The 18,927-nt window shown below is 41.5% G+C and overlaps 1 protein-coding gene across 1 annotated transcript; it reads right to left on the bottom strand.

The window, feature by feature from the left end:
- Positions 1 to 1,364: 1,364 nt before the first annotated feature.
- Positions 1,365 to 18,792, bottom strand: nectin4a (nectin cell adhesion molecule 4a). Its single transcript, XM_079371290.1, has 11 exons — positions 18,654 to 18,792; positions 14,045 to 14,242; positions 13,485 to 13,652; positions 11,527 to 11,805; positions 10,309 to 10,426; positions 6,125 to 6,279; positions 5,858 to 6,017; positions 5,394 to 5,469; positions 4,965 to 5,027; positions 4,163 to 4,363; positions 1,365 to 4,044 (listed from the first exon to the last, which is right to left on the bottom strand). The coding sequence occupies exons 1-11, from the start codon at positions 18,706 to 18,708 to the stop codon at positions 3,652 to 3,654; spliced, it is 1,866 nt and encodes a 621-aa protein (XP_079227416.1). The 5' UTR covers positions 18,709 to 18,792; the 3' UTR covers positions 1,365 to 3,651.
- Between the last annotated feature and the right edge of the window lie 135 nt (positions 18,793 to 18,927).

Below are 18,927 nucleotides of genomic sequence, written 5' to 3'. Positions count from 1 at the left end.
CTTAAAAAAATAACTTTTTGAAGGAATAAAATTGACAGAATTACATATTAAGGACCTTGTAATGAAACAGGGGCGATTCTCAAGTCTGTCTGGGGGCATAAGGAAAATGTCATGGGGGGGGCTCCTCCAACAAGCATTCATCAGTCTGCTGTGATCCCAGAATCACAATCACAATTGTTTATTTTTTATTGCAAAGTACATTTACACATTGTACAAGGAATTTGCCACACAGAGCATTCCTCTCCTTTTTCCGTCAGTGACTTCCACGACAAACTTTGGTTTATAAATGCAAATAATAAGAGGGAGCACTTTTAGATGGGGCTACTTTTGTCATTGGAAAATTTGCACATTTTGAGTCTCTGCTGTGGTAGCCTATAAGGTTGGGCCCCAAGCGTTTGCCTGCCTGGCCTGCTGACAAGCAGCGCCTCTGATGCTATTCAGCAATCTGTGAAAACACTTTACACTTGTTATACATTGCAACAACTCTGGAGGCCCATCCTAAACCGGACAGACACAGGCTCATGAGACAATCCTTAAGGTGAGTTCAGACAGAGTATTTTCCTCTTGTTACTGACAATAAATTAATTGCAGGACGACAAGTTAATTCAAAGTAGCCTAATACATCCCCTGTATGTTCAGCCTTGCAGATATTCTGGGAGGAAACCAAAAGTCATGTAAATTTTATATCACCACCATGACGCAAACCTTTTCTGTGAATTCCAACACCTTCTCTGCATCTGGAATAACTTTATCACCATTGCCTATTTCCCAAAGTTTCTCTGCCAGGTCCCCCTTTGATAGATCAAAATATTTTCAAGCCTCCTCAACTCTCATGCACATTGACATAAGAAAAATACATCAATTTAAACTATCGCACTGTCATTCGGGCCCTTTGATAACAGTTCACTGTATTTTTAGACTTAATCCCAAACACTCACTGCCCTATCTTTAAACCTGACTCTCACTCTGAATGACTCCCTCATACAAAAAGATAAACATTTAAGATGTATGCCTCCAGTCCTGCAAAAATTTTAATGACTCGTGTGGGCTTGTTTTGTTTGACAGATCTTCTCAAGGTTAGGGTGCAGCTTTAACTCAGCCACTCTTGGTTAATTTTCAAGGATTTTGCCCTGAGACGAGAAAAACGTGTTTTTCTTTGCTTGAAAGTTTTCTTCATGTGATGCAAAAAGCGTCATGTTGCATCACATGAAGAAAACTTCCAGGCAAAGAAAAACATTTTTCTCGTCTCAGGGCAAAATGACTTTAAAAGTTTTCTAACAAACCAAAAAAGATTTAAGTTTGAATGATCCGATTGTGTCCACCAAAGTTCATGTTAGCTCTGATAATGTGCTGAACAACATACATCAAGGAAAGAGACGCACATTTATTTCAACCAATCAACACAAGATGGCAGCCCACATAGCCCTCAAAGTAAACACAAATCCAGACACGTGAAGGAAGAAGTCCATCGTCACAGTGGATTACAGAGTCTGTCATAGTTTGGCAGTTTGTCGGCTCATTCAGGTTCCTGCACTTTCCAGCAGTATACATCAGGGGGCACAGTCTACAACAAATACAAACTACATGCACACAGAATACCCATCTACTGCTGAGCTTACCTGTTTGACGCTGGGAAATCATATTTTGCACTCTTTCCTCTGTCAAAAGCATAAAAAAATCAACAGCTGTAACTCAGATGTCTTTTAACATTTACATTGGAAAATATAATTACAGAAGGTAACTCAAAAACAAAATAATACTTCATATTTGCCAAACAAGCAAAAGGTTTTATATTCTCCCTTTGGCACATAGATTCCCAGATCAGGGTTGTAACACAACCCACCAATACTCAGCACACATCAAGTTTGAACAAAAATGTAAAATCAGTGATCCACCAATAAAAAACAAACAAACTTGGTTTTCCCCAAATATAAAAAATATGTAACAGCTAGTCAAATTCCTCATATAGAGCCATTTACTGGTCTGAGACAGATCACAGATATTGTGTCCATGGCAGTGGTTGCTTCTTTGTCTCTAATGTAAGAGTCCAATGGGGCACTTGATGGTCTAGTAGTTGGTTTGCGTCTATGTATGGACGGCCCGTGTTCTGGACCGTCAATTGGCTCCTTTCCATCATGTCGCTCCCCTCTCTCTTACTCTGTCCTGTTTCCAACTAAATCCAGCACATAAAGTATAAACAAAGACGTAAAAGTCAGTGGTCCACAGATGAAAACAAAAAAAGTAACATCTTGTAAATTTCCTCTTGGAAAGTCATTTACTGGTCTTGGGAATTTATTAAAAAAAATACAGCTGGCAGGACAAATCTCAGATCGTGTGTCCATGGCATTGGCTACTTTTTTGTCTCATGGTCTCTGGTGTAAGAGTCCAAAGCAGCACTGGATGGCCTGGCTGTTGGGTTGAGCCCATGTGCTGTCGGCCTGGTTCCTGGTCCATCCTTTGGCTCCTTTCCATCATGTCATTCCCTCCTCTTTTGTCCAGTTTTCTACTCTGTCCTCTGAACTATCCTGGTGTAAGAGTCCTCATGCATTTGAAAAAGTAGCCTTGTCACACGGCATAATGACACATTATCCAATACAATTCAAACATAAAAAATATAAACGTATTGTACAAATACTTGACAGCTTTTGTATGCATATGTTAAGGTTTACAATTCACTCCATTGTATTATGTGCATAAGATTTATTTACATATATTTAGCTATACTTTCAAAATATGTATGTATTTGAGAATTAAGTTATCAGTGTTATCTTAGTGAGGATGGAGTCCATAGAGGAACTGGACAATAATCTGAATTTGTGTCAGTTGACTGTACAATTAGTAATTAGAGTTATGCATTTCACAAATAATTGTAATTTTTTTTACTGGAAAATATTTTCACTTTTGTACGGATTTACTACATTTAAGAACTCCTTAGTCATGGTACGTCAGTGTGATGTCTCTATCTTATCCCAACTGTCTAAGTGCTCTAGGCAAAGGCATGAGGACAGTAAGACAATACAAAGAGGTATGCATGCTTCAGGTGTGGCTGGTGAGGAACCAGCCCATGCTTTGGATCAGATCCCAAGCTGTGTTGTGCAAGTAAAAGAAGTTAACACCGGCACAGTTTCTGGTTGTGGAACACCAGAGCAAAAACATCCACCCTTGTTATTGAGATGTTGCAATGCACTTTTCTGATGTACTAAGAGCTCACACATCCTCAACTATTATTCCTGCATTTCCTGATATGCTGTCATTGAGTGCTTTTGACACCCCCCACAAGAGGTATGTGAATTGCAGTCACCTGTTAGGTATAGCGTGTAAGAGCCATCTGTGTTGCGAAAGCTGAGGAAGAAATTAAATGTTGTAGCTGCACTGAAAATAGTGCAACAGTGTCTTTTTTAAATGTCTGTAGTGCAGGTGGATTAACACCACAGCTCAACAGCAGACAGAATACAGAAGTCCTGTAGATCCTTTGGAGTCCATTTTTTCCTTTGAAGACTTTTGTCCTATTGCACCATGTTCCCACACAATAAAGACGATGCATCACTGGTGAATTTTATAACTGGTTCTCACCACTCTTGCCAACGAATTCCCATAAAACCACCTCTAAGCCGAGATCTGGCCACTCTTGTAGTTTTTTCAAGCGTCACGCTAAACTATCTGGGCCTTGTGGATCAACGAGGCATGGGGGTTCACTCCATTTGGGCTCAGTCGAGAAATGGGTCTGATTGTGCCGTTCATCTGCTGATAGCGATTACTGTGAGCGTCTGAGACGTGGGAGCTGTTTGTCTCGCTGTCTTGATCATCAGGATGCTCCTGACTGGCGGGACCGCCCAGACCTTCATCTACTTCATCCTCATCATCTGTCACAGGTGGGTAGGTGCAGTTTGGAGGGGGTTGTGGGTGAGTCCTGGTGACACTTCCTGGTCTTGAACCCCCTTCAAGTGGGATAATGACGCTGCCATTTAGCTGTCTGACAATCTCGGTGGACTGTACAATTGGGTAGGGTGATGGCGTGAGAGGAGGGTGGAAACGGGTTTCTTGCTGCAAACACGCAGAGCAGACACACGTGTTAATTGCATCATCATCAAGAAAGTATGCAGAGGTTAATAAGTCGGGCTTTGACTTGCCCAGATACACAACTGCACTAAGACACTCTTACCAAAGATATTGTGCTGTTTTTCACATATGTTTCCACTCTGAGTCGGTTCTCCTCGTCTCTATCCAGAAGACGCTCCCTCCCCCGCCGAGAGTTATTGTGCAGGACTGGTCGGCCAAGGTAGTCAAATGCTCCCCCTCCTCCTCCTCCTCCTCCACGCCCACCTGAGATAGTAGATCGGCTGTCACGGCAGTAAGCTTGCTCCTGTCAGCACAGGAAGAGACACTGATCAGTAATCATACACAGATCAGATGCACCGATTACAATGTCTGGTTTTTTTTTGCTCCCAATTTCCACAGAAGAGATACAGCAGCGTTTTTTATATAAAGCAAGCCCAGTCATGATCACTGTCATCTACTTTAAAGTCAATAAATTGCTTTTGAAAATAATTTTTACCCGTAGATTAAAAAATAATGTTGCTGACAGCGGGAGTGATTAGCCCTTAGCATAAAGACAGGGGGCAAACAGAAAGCTACACTGGGCTATTTGTTGGCCACAGGAAGGGACTTTCTCTCTTAAGAGAGCTTGTAAAAAAAGATCACACTGATTTGAATTCTGTATTTTAAATAGATTACATAAACAACGTCTCTTATGCCTACATGCTAAATACTGAGCATAGGGTAAAATAAATCACAAAATACAAGAAAATAGAAGGAGTCCAAAGGTTAATAAATGAGTTACACTACATTTAGACATGAAATGTTAAATCTCAGAACTTAGTCATCTGACATCTGGACAGTGAAGCCTCAGTTACCCGGCCCTGGCTTTGCATGCAGAAATAGAGAGATAGATATGAAGAACTGACCCCGAGGGATGACAGGCTGGTCCTCATGGTTCCTTCCACTCTCAGTGGGATGTTTTCATCTGTCTGTAATGAAATCAAACACAGAGATAGATTAGATTTGGGACTAAAAACAAGGACAGCCGCAAACTTTACCAAGTCTTTGCATCTTATTTTGACATCCAAACCAACTGAGGTACAAGCATCGAACTAACTGACATTTATAGAGCACAGTACCTATTACGTATTCATCACAGTTTTGTGTATAAATATGAATCCTTGTTTGAAAAAAAAAAAAAAGAAAAAGTGATGGTTTCAAACATAAGGGACCAGCATGACTTTGATAAAGGGTGTCAAATTCTGGCAGCCTGGGTCGGGCTGTGCAGACATGGGAGGAAACATAATATGGTGCTGCAGTAGGCGAGTGTGAAAATAATAATTTAGTGATCATACTGTTCCTCTGACATCTGTGCTGACGGAGTTCATCCTCCTGAAAGAGGCTTGCCTGGAGAGAGTGCTTATTTCGTCCCTATGAGAAACAAGCGACGGAAAGAAACAGAGAGAAATATGTAAACGATGGAGGAAAAAGACAGACAGAGATCCTTTGTGTATTTTTGTGAGAATTTTAACTTTTCATGGCGTTCCTTTAATTTTTTATTACCATTTCATTCTTGTTTTGATTCTCTGCTTGCACATCCCAAACACGATTATGTCGTAACTGGATTTTACACTTGCTGCCCTAATTCTATTTTACACACTCTACACTTGTAACTGTCAGTTTTAATCCAATGAACAACGTCGATTTGCTTTATTCTTAGTTTTTCTTTTTGGCTCCCTCTTCCCAGCGGAGCTCATTAACATTACATCACATCTTATCTCATCTCATCTAAATTACACGTCATGTTATCTGGGCTTACTTCCTCTCAGTCAGCTCCCTCTTCAGTTTCTTGTTCTTTCGTTTGTGGTGGCAGGTCACGGTGATGACGACAATTAGCATCAGGATCAGCAGCCCGCCGGCCGCGCCCCCTACGATCATCATCAGCATGTCTTCAGACTTTATCCCTGCCTTGATCATCTCTGCAAAAGAGAGTGTCAGTGGGTAAATTGGCAGGATTAGATGGATCTATGCGTTGTAACAATGACAGGGTTCAGTATGTGATGTTGATGACGGTGCTGTCATGTACCTGCCACACTGATCTCCATCTCCGCCTTCCCTACACCAACTTTGTTCTTTGCCACACACTGATAGGTGCCCCCGTCTGAGGAGGTCAGGGGTCGACCAAAGACTAGTGTTCCATTAGGATGGGGGATCACACCTTCTGGTAACTCTTTACCAATTCTGCAAACACGGAAAAAAACAAAGTTAGGTTACATTTATTTCTACTACTACATGCACACCAAAATATGACAGGGAGGCTGGGTGGGGTGTTTGCAGGATGTCTCCATTAGTGAAGCAAGACACTCTTTCTGCAAATGAGAAAGTGCAACTTCATCTTTATATCTTGTTTGTTAGAAGCTTTAGAAAATGATGTAATGCATTTTTCTTTAGTTACAATTTAATTTATGCGATAGAATATTTTTCTGGACACAATTTTTCTAGAATTAACAAAAGAATATAAATATTCTGTCCCTCTCACAATTTTCACTCTGAGATAGTTGAGCTTTACTGCAGGGGTTCCCAAACTTCTCTTTTATACATATATATATATATATATATATATATATATATATATATAAATAAATGAAACATCCAAGCTGAGCAAAAAAAAACCTTGAGCAGAATCATCCTCATGGTAAACAACCATCTGCTGAAACTTGTGGTTTTTTTCATTTTTTTCATTAGAAGTGAGTAATTGGTTTCAGTGGTAGAGGAACTTGACACATCAGTGCCGCTCATGCAGCTTGATTGGCTTTAGTTTTGTGTGTTTTATTGTTAGAGATCAGGACAGAAAAAGAAAACGTAGATCTGGATATACAGAATATATAAAAACATCTTTAATAAAGTTAGCGTCACAAACAATGTTTTTAGGTTATATTCATTTTTTCAGGTTTCTGTAGGAGGTGCAGTTTCTTCAGTTCAGGCATGTTGCGTGTGACTGCCCACGCTGACCAACCATTTCCTGCTCTTCATGTGACACAAACATGAAACCACCATGAGATAATAAGAAAAGATATGAAAACATTTCCATCACATCTAAGAGGACAGTTTCTTTAGTCTGTGAAAGAGCGCTAGAATATGCACTTAAGTCAACTCCACACAGATATTCCAAAAACATCTGAAGGTGTTTGGAGCCGCGACACAGTTTGTGGCAGTGTGACTCAGTGAAAATAAGTCAGTGTTTTGAATGAGCAATACGGTCCGGGGTGTTGCCTTAGTTGTTGTTGTTTTGACTGCATTTTAATTTAATCAGTTGTAACAGATCGGACGTCAGCCAATCGCTGTAAACACAAGCGTATTACAAATACCTGCTGTGTTAATGTTATAATAGGAATTTAAAGCTGCATTGTTACACAGTGGTGGCATTGACCTCATTTTACTACTAGCAGGAAAGAGGGACTGTAAGTTTTTACATACACAGCAGTCACACTTCTGATATCGATCTTGTACAAATCCACACCTCTAGCTTCCTCTTTCTCCTCCTCTTGTTGCCCCGTTTCTCCCGTTCGCCTCCCTCCTCATCGCTTTCTCTTTCTCTCCTCCTCTCATCATCCCCCTCTTCCTCCCTCCTGCGTGTGAAAGCGTCTGCTCGGCGCACAAGCCGCAACACGACACTGTGACACCAGCTATTACTTCACCTGCCGCCTTTTATTGACACAGCCAACAGGTTCGCCCGCTGCTGCTGCTGCTACAGATGTGTGTGTGTGTTAGTGTGAAAAGCGTGCGTGAGTAAGAAGAGGTTGATTGTAACTGGAGATCTGGAGTGCTGACTCTTGCGTATGTTGGTGTTGGTGTGTGTGTGTGTGTGTGTGTGTGCGCGTGTGTGTAGGTGTGCGTGTGTGTGTGTCTGGTGGTGGGTCTTACTCACAAATACTGATTTACTAAGGTGTGGTCCTGTGACTAACAGCATTTAATACGTACATTATCAAATTGAAATAAACTTCACTGGACTTCTAACCTACATTTCTTTACATTTAAATGATTCGTTTAAGGTTGAGGAATTTCTCCCTCTGGGCCCAACTGTCGCTTCTCATAATTTCGTTTGGAAGCCGTTCCTCTTCCACTCACTTTTCATGGCTCACATGTTTTGTTTTTTCATCAAACTCTCCGCCACACCCTGAGAGCATGGTAATGCACCAAAGGAAATGGCTTATAGAGACAACAGCAGGTGACTCAAGCAGAAGAATTCAGGCATCTGAGGCAAACCCCCGTCCGGGATTAGAGCAGGGCAGCGATGTGCCTCATTTTAAACGACACACAAAACAGTCGAGGCTGTCAAGAGAACACTGAGGCAGCAGAATGAGGATGTGACAATGTCAGGACATGTTTGGTTAAGACATGTGAAGGGTGGAGCACCATCTACGCTGTATGACAGAAAGTTCAATAACAAGTTTACGAGTGATCAAGTAACAATAAATCCAACATCGACTCGTATGTGGCGACTTTTTCTACTTGAAATGGTTCAAATCTTCTTTTATTCGAAACCAAAGTTATGTTGCAGTTAAGTGTCTCTCGTCTGACTTCGACATCGTCACAGTACAAATTTTAAAAAAAAAAAGAAAAATAAGTTTTGCTTTCGCTGTATTAATAAAATATAACGAAACAAACAAACAAATCTTTTGTTTGTTTGTTTGATGAGCTTGCATTTTAACCCCTCTTGAGGGGTTAAAATGCAAGCTGTCTTTAAAAGTGCCTGTTGCCGTTTCGAGGTATTGAACAAGAACTCATTTGGCAAAGCAACTTCACCAGAATACTTGTGGTTGGGTGGCAGACATACAGAAATTCCATGACTCATACCTGGGGCCACTCAGCAACTCTGATGGAAGTAAAGGAAGGGGGAGGATGTGAACTACAGGAGTCCATATATTCATCAATGTTTCATTATACAAACAGAAAGTAACCTGTGTCCCAATTAAAGCAGCACGTCTTCATTCTTTGCAGATGCATCATGAAAACCAATAAAAACACTGATTAGAAAGGCTCCTGAGCTTTACTATTAGTCCATCTTTAAGTTAAGCCTTAACTTCTCTGACTTAAAATCTCTGAACTGAGATGTTCTCCACTTACATTCACTGTGTCTTTTGTACATAAATACGTTTCCTGCGTCGATGCTAACAAATCAGGGAGGCGACATAAACGGTGAGTTTGACAGAGAGTTTGAAGCACAATGCTGCTCAGTATGTTTAGCATCATGACGATGTTAGACAGACAATGCAATGTATTCATCATGTGAGTTAACAATAAAGTAGGTCAAGTTTCCTGACTCACTTTTAACCGAAACACAACTTAAATATAGTGCTACGTTTGGAAGCAGAAACAAAAGGAGGATACGATGAGTAAGTTAGACTTCATTCAACTCGGGACTTAAAGTCTCAACAGATCATTTCAGGTTTTGTGGAGGTTCCTTGGTGCAAGAACTTTGAAAAAGTCATTATATGGTATTTGTGAAGTCTTCTGACTACTCAAAGGGCTTTTACACCGCAGGTCGCAGGTCACAGGTCACAGAGGTCTATTAGCTATACATACATGGGATACATTCATCCACATCATGTATACCTCACAGGCAGTGTGGTGTCCTTGGGCAAGACCAGAGACTATAAATATTAATAAACAAAGTCTGAGTGATACCCTCCCTCTGTTCCTGCAAGGGGCTCTGGGGACTCATCGGCGGCAGCCTCCATGCTTGTAAATGCCGTCTCAGCCTAACGACAGGCTTACAGCTGGAGATCAGGCAGGCTTTAAGCTTGCTGACAAAAATTTTAAATTTCGACAATAAAATGTGCTGTGTATGTGACTGCCAGTGTTCGTGGAGCCAGGGAACTGCACATCTACATTGGCAAAAAAAAATTCTACATCAGAGGTTGCTGCTTCGGCAAGACACTTGACTCAACCATTGATCCACACAAATCTTCTCTTAACTTCAGTTAAAGATGATGAGCAAGTTCCACAGTGCACGCGAGTGCTGCTTTAAAGTCTAGACAAGACAAATATATGATAATAGACCAAAAAAAATCTTTGACCGGAGTGTAACCTCACTGAACTCCCCGTTAGCATTCTTATCTGGTGAACTCATAGCAAAATAATTGAGCTAATTACTCTGAAAGTTTTGAGGAGAGTAACACAGTCCAGACGCATGAGACAGTTAGTCACAGGAGTACCAGACAGACAGACAGAGAGAAGGGGGAGGGAGGGAGGCGGGGTCTGCTGTACCTGATCCAGGTGAAACTGTGTGGTTTGGGGTTTCCTCCACTCACACACCTCAGGGCAGCGTTCTGCATTCCCACAGACCAGTCTCCATTGTATCCAGACACCTCTGCATGTGGAGGGACTGTGGGGAACAGCAAACAGAAAAATTATTCACCAGCTTTGTTCATACGAGGCTGAAGAGTTAGAGTTAATGTTCTTAAAGCGAGAGCAGGATCAAGCGAGGGGAAACTGAATTTCCAGGTTTGAGCATAAAAGCAGTGATGAAGGAAAACTACAACTACAAACTACAAGAAGCTAGAAATAAATGTTATAATAGGGTTAGGGTTAGGGTTATAATGACGTTAACAGCATTTGAACCTGGCAATAATCATAGAAAAATGTTTGTATCAGGTTTTAATCTATTAAAGAAGTAGATACCTAAAACATTTCAACACTGAAGAATCATCTGAACTACAATTCAGACGATGTAGGAGTAATCCGTCACGCGAAGGAAGGAAGGATTTGTGTAAAAGATAGTGCTTATAAAGTTTCTACTTTTGACTTTACTATATAAGACAGCTGAAGAGAGGCAGGAAGTGTTGCAGGGGAGGGCGGAGGACTGCAGCCTCCATACATGTGAGCAACATGACCACCAGGTCATCCAGCGCCACATAACATTTCTTTTTAGGTGAAGTGATGACAGGTCGGCTGTGCATCAGTCGGTCGCCTCTCAACAAGAAGATCGGGGGTTTGATCCCCAGCTCCTGGAACCACATGTCCCATGTTCCCTTGGGCAAGACACTCAAGCCAAAGTTCTTCCTGCTGCTTCGTTGGCGACGTAATGAATGTGTATGAATGGGATTATTTGATACTGATGTTCACATAGAGACCTGTGCCTTCAGTGTGTGAATGTGTAGGTGTGACCTGCAGTGTAAAAAGTGCTTTAAGTGGTTAGAAGACTAGAAGAGCGCCATACAAGCTCAAGTTCATTTACCATTTAGCTTCATGCTCTGAAGCTTTGTTTTTGCTTCCACAGTTAAAATGTATAAACTTTGCATGCCAGTCAAATTAAGAATGTCATCATTGTACCTTATTTACTTTTGTCTCTGGAGCAGCAACAGAATTACTCTGTAACGATGGCAACCATCCTGTTTTTCACAGAGACTTTGCTGCAGTAAATGAGGACAGTGGTTCTGAGAGAAGTAGAAACAAAAACGTAATGTAACTCTGTATTATACTCACAGTGAACCACGAGGCTGTTTTGTATCCTGCGGGGACTCGGTAAAGTGGGATGCCACACCAGACAGTCCAGCTTCTTGCCGTTCATGCTCCTGAGGGGGTGCAGGGAGTACTGCGAGGAGACGGATCCTTTATCAGTGGTTCGATTGGTGGACTGGCCGTTCAGGTCTGTGTCCCAGGAGATGTGCGGCGGCGGGGTGGCTATAGAGCGACACGTAGCAGCCGGACGGTAGGAGTCACCCTCCACCAGAATCACAGGGTCCAGGGAGGAGATGGGAAGGGCTGGAGAAGGGATTGTTACAAGGTTTAGTTGGATGATCCTTTTCCATCACACCTCAGCAGCATGACAGAGACCTTTTATCCTCACTGACTTTCACTTTTGGTTCACCAAATAGGGAGCAGCAAAAAGTATGAAAGCTGTTTATGAGAGTTTAGACAGATTACTTTATTGTCATTGGTACAGGTACATGTACAAGTACAATGACATTTCAACGTGCTGGGAATGCACTGATCCTCTGCAACGAGTGCACCAACACTGGTTTCTTCCCTAACATCTCAAGAATTTGGGCAGGTGGGTAGGAGGCGGACTGCCTCTGAAATCCTCCTCTGGATTACACATGCACTGCACAGCAGGAGTCTACCTCAGTTGGACAGGGGGCGGGGGCACAGTGATGAAAATATCTGCCTTCATATCAACACTATCTCAGAATCAGAAGAAGAGTGGTGAACAGAAAGCACAATGCTGCTGTTGAGGTTGATGGTCGCATGCATACAATCTATGATCAAGCACCAATCGCAGGGAATAAACGTCAAACCTCCTTCCCACTCACTCGAGGTGAATATTCCTGATTGTATCTTGCCGTGTTCTCACATCAGCTAACTCCGACTTCATGGGAAAAAATACTAGGCGTGCTGGCAGGAGAAATTCAGAAGAAAGTCCGGGTGTCTGGGGTGTGAAAGCACTACATGATGAAACAGTGAGGAGATCTCAAGAAAACACAAATTGCTGTCTGAGTTTTAACACTGAATGTGACACTTGTGAGATAGTGTCACACTTAAGTCTTCAAAATGGATCCAATAGAGCTTTCACACTTGCATAAATCTCCTTAAAAAAAATCCCATGTTTCTCCTGACCGACCCATAGTATATTTTCTCCAGCAACTATGAGTGGGCTGCTGTGAGAACTTCACAGGATATTGTCCAGAGAATTCACCTCCATCCAATAAGAAAGGGAGTGACGTTTTTATCCTGTGACTGCTACACGGCGTATAGAACGTATACACACGACGATCTGTGTGCATGATGAACAGGCTGCATGAGGTTTTCTGTTTGTTGTTCCCAGCTCTTTTGTTCATGTTGTCATTCCGTTGGACAACACGTAGGATTGATATGAAGGCAAATGTTCCCATTATAGCGTAGTGGACCGCTACTTCCATGTCAGGTCTTACCTCAGGAGACCCACCCCCCCGTCTGACAGGGATAGCCTCCCGCTTTCAGGAGCACATGTGAAATATCCGGCACCGTCCTCCTGAAATTGTCTCGATATTTTCAGCCGTGCTCAAGTGAACACGTTCAAGTCTTTTCATAATCTTGAAAGTCTTGTGCAAGGTAGGCAGAAAGTGCTAAAAGGGGTTTACCATCATGAATGCCTTGGTAATATAAACCACAGTTTCCTGGTCTAGTTGTCATGACCTTATAAGGAATTTTAAAAAATGGTTCATTTACTGTTTTGAAGAATTAAAGCCAGATACGGCGAAACAAGTATGTTGGTATTATTCAATTTAACCGCAACATTAGTCATTTAGTAACCTTGATAAACCCACAGCCTGTTTACAGTCATATCCATCCTCTCTGCACGAGTGGACACAGATGATGCACTCCTGTTGCTGCATTAAAACACTTGTTATAGCTATGCATTTATATAGCGTACAGTCGAGCAGAGCGAGGATTAAGGGACTCACTCCACACGATGAGGAACATCTCTGTGTCAAAGTTGCCGAATGGGAAGGTGGCGATGTGGCAGATGTATTTCCCCTCATGAGAGACCTCCGTGTTCATGATGACCAGAGACGAGTCCAGGGTGGGGTCGCTGTTTTTGAAGCGCACATAGCGAGGCCACGACCCAAACGCTACAGAGGCACAACAAAGAGGTCGAGAGACAGAGAGAAAGAACGGGAGAGAGTTGAAGGACCACGTTAGAAAGAAATATTAAGGGCAGCTAGTTCAAGATAAACCTCAAGGTCTGATCACAAATAAGCAAAAGATGAACAAAATTAAACTCTGCACAAGCTCGAGTGTCAGTGTCTCTTACAAAGCACAGTTCATAAAACATTTGTAGATGGTACATCAAGGACATAATGGTCTCAAGGAAGTAATAAATCCACAAGAGAGTCCATGCTATGAGTACAAGAAAGTCTTTCATTTAATGTGTAAAGAAATGTTTTTGCATGTGAAAAATTCCACACATGACCATGACTTGAGCAAAACAGCCACTACGACGACTGCCATGCTGCCAACCCACCTGTCTGTCCATTTATGTGATGTGCAGTGATGATCTGCTCCTTGGTTGAATCAGGGTTCTCTTTAAACCAGGTCACCTGCACCACCACATCTTTAGGATTAGTTGGTTTGTATTGACAGGGCAGGTGGGTCTCTTCTTCAGCTAACGAGCGAATGGGGTCTTCAGGTAGATCTACAAAGCCCCCCTGTATCACTGGAACTAGAAGAGGAGAAGAAGACCACTTAGATACATAAATGCAGAGAGATACTACGCCACACATTCAACAGCCATGTTCATTCAACCAATCATAAATAAGGTCTATATTGCATTTGAACTTCATTTAAAGACATGGTTGGCAATTTTCTAAAACAAGCATGATTTTGCAAGTAGCATTCCCTTTGTGCTCCGTCAAAAGCCAGACCCCTCACTTACATGTGTAAGAGCCGTTGGTCCAGAAGCGGACCTCAGCTCATTGTTTGCGCGTGGGCTTGTGCAAACAACGAGCAGGGAGACAGGGAGGCTGTGATTGGTTCATCAGATTGGTACCTCATGGCAGACACTGGTCAGAGTTTTTACAGACTTAACTGCTACAGATGATGGATTTTCTTTTTTCCTTTTTCAGAAAACATGAGTTGTTAAGTTTCTGTCAGGACTGAAAGACAATTTCAACCGTAATCTCAAAAAGTGTGTCTGGAGAAAATTATCAACCCTGCCTTTAATCTGTGACCCTTTTAAAGTCCTTACAAGCTCAACTGCTGCTTCGTTACCTTTGACCTACAATCTTGAGCCGAGGTTATTTGAAGTGTTTATAGTCCAACAAAAACGAGCAGGTCAAGAGTTCAAATGTTTGTTATTTTCTCCAAAGAAACGTGCTCTTGCCAATTTGCTAGCTTGAAGCGAGACCTCTGTACTACCTCTGGTTTGTTTACCTTCCAAGTCCAACACTTTAGCGTTAAGCTAAATGCTATTGAATGAGAAACTACTCAAAAACACCACTGTCCTAACCTCACCTTTGAGATGAACAAACTTTAATTGTCTTTAATGTGAATCAGATCTTTTATCGTTTCTAACCAGGTTTTAGGTGAGAGGTTGACACCTGTTTGTGTCTAGAGGGGAAAAATGAATCATAGCTGGCAGTTAACTCAGCTTAAACAGTAGAAACACTTGTAAGACTACTAACAGTCTCTCATTTGTGTCTCACTCGCTGTTTAATCCATACCATACTCGACGTGTAAATGTGGCTTCCTGAAAGCTATGTAGAAAACTATTTATTAGCTTTGCCTGGCTAGCTGGTCCCTTTTGACTCCCCCGTCTTTATGCTAACAAGCCAACCAACTTACTCTGTGTGCAGTTTTAAATTTAACAAGCACAGATGATGCTCAAAAGGCATACTCAACAGTCTAACTATTCTTTAAATACATCGTATTTCTTATCGTTTCGATCTTGACCTTAGTTTTCGTGTTAGACCTGATTCACTAGCTTCTCTTGAACGGGGTGCTGCCAGCGGATCACAAAGGCTAAATGACAACAGACTGTGTAGCGTCTAAAAGCATATGCACTAACAATAATTCAAGTTTTCAGGCACAAGAAGCACAGATGGGGTTTAAAAAGTCCACACAGAGGGAAGGCAGAAAAGAGGGAGGAGAGAGTAAACTGGTTGTCTATCAGTGGAGCTGAAAACAAATGAAGATATGTCGCTTAACTAGTTGCTCGAGATAAACTTTCTAAGGAAACAGACAGAGGTTTACTTTCATGTCTGGGCAGTTCAAGACGCTCAACAAGGCCTCAGGAAGACATGTGGGACATAAAAGTAGAGTCTGCATGCAATGTGTATTGTGTGTCTCACACCGTCTTAATGAAAACCACACATTTTCAACTATCCTCTGTGTTCACAGAGGAAATGTGCTGATCTGTTTGATGCAGACGGAATACAATGTGTCACTGATGTCCTCCAGCAATCTCATAAAACACACACACACACACTAACTGCAGGGTAAGTACGCAGTCACAAAGATGTGGATGCACCCCGCCTTCACTGAATGCTTTACAAGAAAATAGAGTTAACAGTTTGCTTTGCATTGAAGCCCATTCTTTTATTTTCCTCAGATAACGTGTCATTTCCAGGTATCTTAAGATCTTGACTTGAATCTTGTTAACACGACAAAAATTCACTGATAACGGAATCGTTTTAAAACCAAAAGGTCTGAATTTAGACAACAAGCACGCACACCTGGATCTGTAAAACAACAGGAAATGCTGTGGCAATTAAATAAGTCTGTATTTATAAAGCACTTTTAAAACACTTGGTTACAAGGTGCTTCACAAATGAAAAAGAGTCAAAACATTCAGGAAACAGGAAAAACGTACGCACACATGCAAAAAAAATAGTAGGCACAAGGAAGGGCTGCTACAGGTTACACAAAGGCTTGTCTAGATGCAGGTGAGTTGTTCGATAGGATTTAAATGCCAGACCAGTCAGCCGTGTGACTTTCTCACCTCAAGATTAAAATGCTAGTTTCCTGTGATGACAAGTTAATTTCTCAAGAAAAACAACTGCAAGTAAACTGTCATCAAGAAAACACTGCATCCCTGGTACACAGGGGAAGAGAAGAGAACACAGCTGTTTTAATTTGTTACTAATTTTTGATTAATAAACTATTTCTAATTCTGAATCTGAAAATTGAGTAAATTAAAATGAATGGATGCATGTCCTCATTGGGCTTCCATAGTTTTATTCTATAGGCACGACTCCAAATTCAATAAAGATTGAAAAGGAAGATTTGACATTCCCTGTTCCTGAGATTCCTCAACGTCGTGTTTTTTTTATTGCTCTTGGCATCCGGTGATGGTGACGATGGATTTATTCTGAGTATTTACCTCGAGGAAAAATAGCTGGCGTGGGAAATTAATTTAAACAAATGTATTTCTTCTTCCAAACACTAAGTACAATCACACATTCCCAATACTTTCCGAAGTCTCCTTACTTAGAAGCTCATGAAGACTTTGAGCTAAATGCTAATTCCAGCAAGCTGTCAAGCAGGTTTAATGTTTGCCTTCGTCCCTTTCTTAGCCAAGTATATTAGCATGCTAACCCTTGCTATAAGTCAACACTGGATACAGCTGAGTTGATGGACAATTAGTGAGTATTTGGTCATATTTCCTTATATTAAGTACTTGTGACCTGCTGATGATGCTTGATAAGAAATTCAGCTCTTGACAAAGTTGGCACTTGTCTTCCTTAAATTGATATAAATACCAATCATCAAGTCATTCTCCTGAAAATTTCTGGAGAAACTCAAACGTAAGGGGACGGACTCTTGTGTGTCAACATTACAGGTGTTGCTTCAATACCTGCTGTGGGAGAATCTGTTGAGATACGTCAGCTTGGGATGTGATTCATGCATTTACCATCAGAAGAGATGAGTGTACACTGTAGACCGGTGTGTTTTTCCATGAACGTGTGTGTGTGTGTGTGTGTGTGTGTGTGTGTGAGCGTGTGTTTTTCACGCTGAGGTTTTAAGCCTTCTGAGGAATCTGCCTGTTCTGCATTACTGGCATATTATTTAGGCTCTCCTGCCTTTTTTGTATAGGAATGAAAAAGCATACACAATGCTCTTCTTTATCTTTATGGATGTATGTTTTTATGGAGTTGCAGTGTTTGCTTTTTGTCATTAGCATCCATTAACTTCCCCGATGTTGGTGGCGAATGCATTAAAATAGATTGTTTAATAATATAGTGCTGCCAGAGGAACACCTTTGAAGCTTCACACAAACACTGAGGCACTGGGAGGGTCCACACAAGTCCAACAGCAACAGGAGGGGGATTCAAAAACAACATTAACAGCAACCTGTTTTTCCTGAAATATAAGACACCGCTGCGAGTGTTTTCTTTAACAGCACTCTCCTGCTAATGCAAATCCTCAGAAAAGCTGGTCACCTGCCCAGAAGGAGCAGAACTCGGCTTATTGATTACAGAGTTGATGCCTAAGCAGACTTTCAGAAACACTAAAGGCTGCCGCATGTCAAAGCTGGGAAGTATTTGACTAATTTTGACAGTGACTGAAATAATAATAATACATCTTTACAAATCAAAAGAGCAAGAAAGACAACCAGCATAGACATTGACTATAGTTATTTGTTATGCATGTGAATGCTGCCACAGGGCAGGTGTCAGATTAATCCAGCCGAAAGAAAATGCTTTTACTTTTTCAAAGTAAAGATTCCTATTGACTGATGCATTTAGCTCCAAAAAAAAACCAACAAAAACAAACAGGTTGGTTTTTTGGGGGGGTTTTTTTCCTCAATAAAAAATGACTTTCAAATGTAAAGAACAAGGTCAGAAAAGTTTACGTTTTGTTTTTGTCCACAGGGGGCGCTATAATCAACACAAATCAAAAGGTACTTGAATTTTAATACCTTATTGGAATGTTAATCAAACATTTGAATGAAGACGACCAGGCTGTCATTATGAGCAGACTCATAATGTGTTAAGTGCCATACACATTAATTAGACAACAGTTAGGCTAGTCATTTTAGACCATTGCAGGCACGTTGTGGTCCTGAGGCCAGTTCATAGAAAAGACAAGGCAGATACACTGTAGACTTTGGAAAGAGTCTGAAGCCTTCTTACCAAAGATCCGGAGGACACAGAGACACAGAGAGAGTGTGTTCAGCGAAGATGTCATCCTCTTCCTCAGTTATTTTGAAATGTGCGTGAACTGGGACTCAATCAGCGTTGGAATAACGCTCATCTGTCCAGGTCTGTCCAGGTGGGTCCAGGTGGGTCCAGGTGGGTAGTATCCGTAATGACAGGTATGCTGAAGAAGCAATCAGGCAGATTCATGCCCTCTGCTTCCGGGTCATCCTTAATCGTGTCCTTTATCTGTTAAATTAAGTCTCCTTTA

The sequence above is a fragment of the Symphodus melops genome, assembly GCF_947650265.1.
Source record: "Symphodus melops genome assembly, chromosome: 20".
In the NCBI taxonomy this organism is placed as follows: Eukaryota; Metazoa; Chordata; class Actinopteri; order Labriformes; family Labridae; genus Symphodus; species Symphodus melops.
Note: the sequence above shows the minus strand (reverse complement) of the source record. Positions and strands in the feature narration are given on the sequence as shown.

Coding starts and splice junctions, on each gene's coding strand:
- nectin4a (XM_079371290.1), bottom strand. CDS start 18,708: ATGACATCTTCGCTGAACACACTCTCTCTGTGTCTCTGTGTCCTCCGG. Junction 13,653..14,044: donor TCACATAAATGGACAGACAG/GTGGGTTGGCAG, acceptor GTGCCTCTGTAG/CGTTTGGGTCGTGGCCTCGC. Junction 6,018..6,124: donor GATGGAGATCAGTGTGGCAG/GTACATGACAGC, acceptor TCTCTTTTGCAG/AGATGATCAAGGCAGGGATA.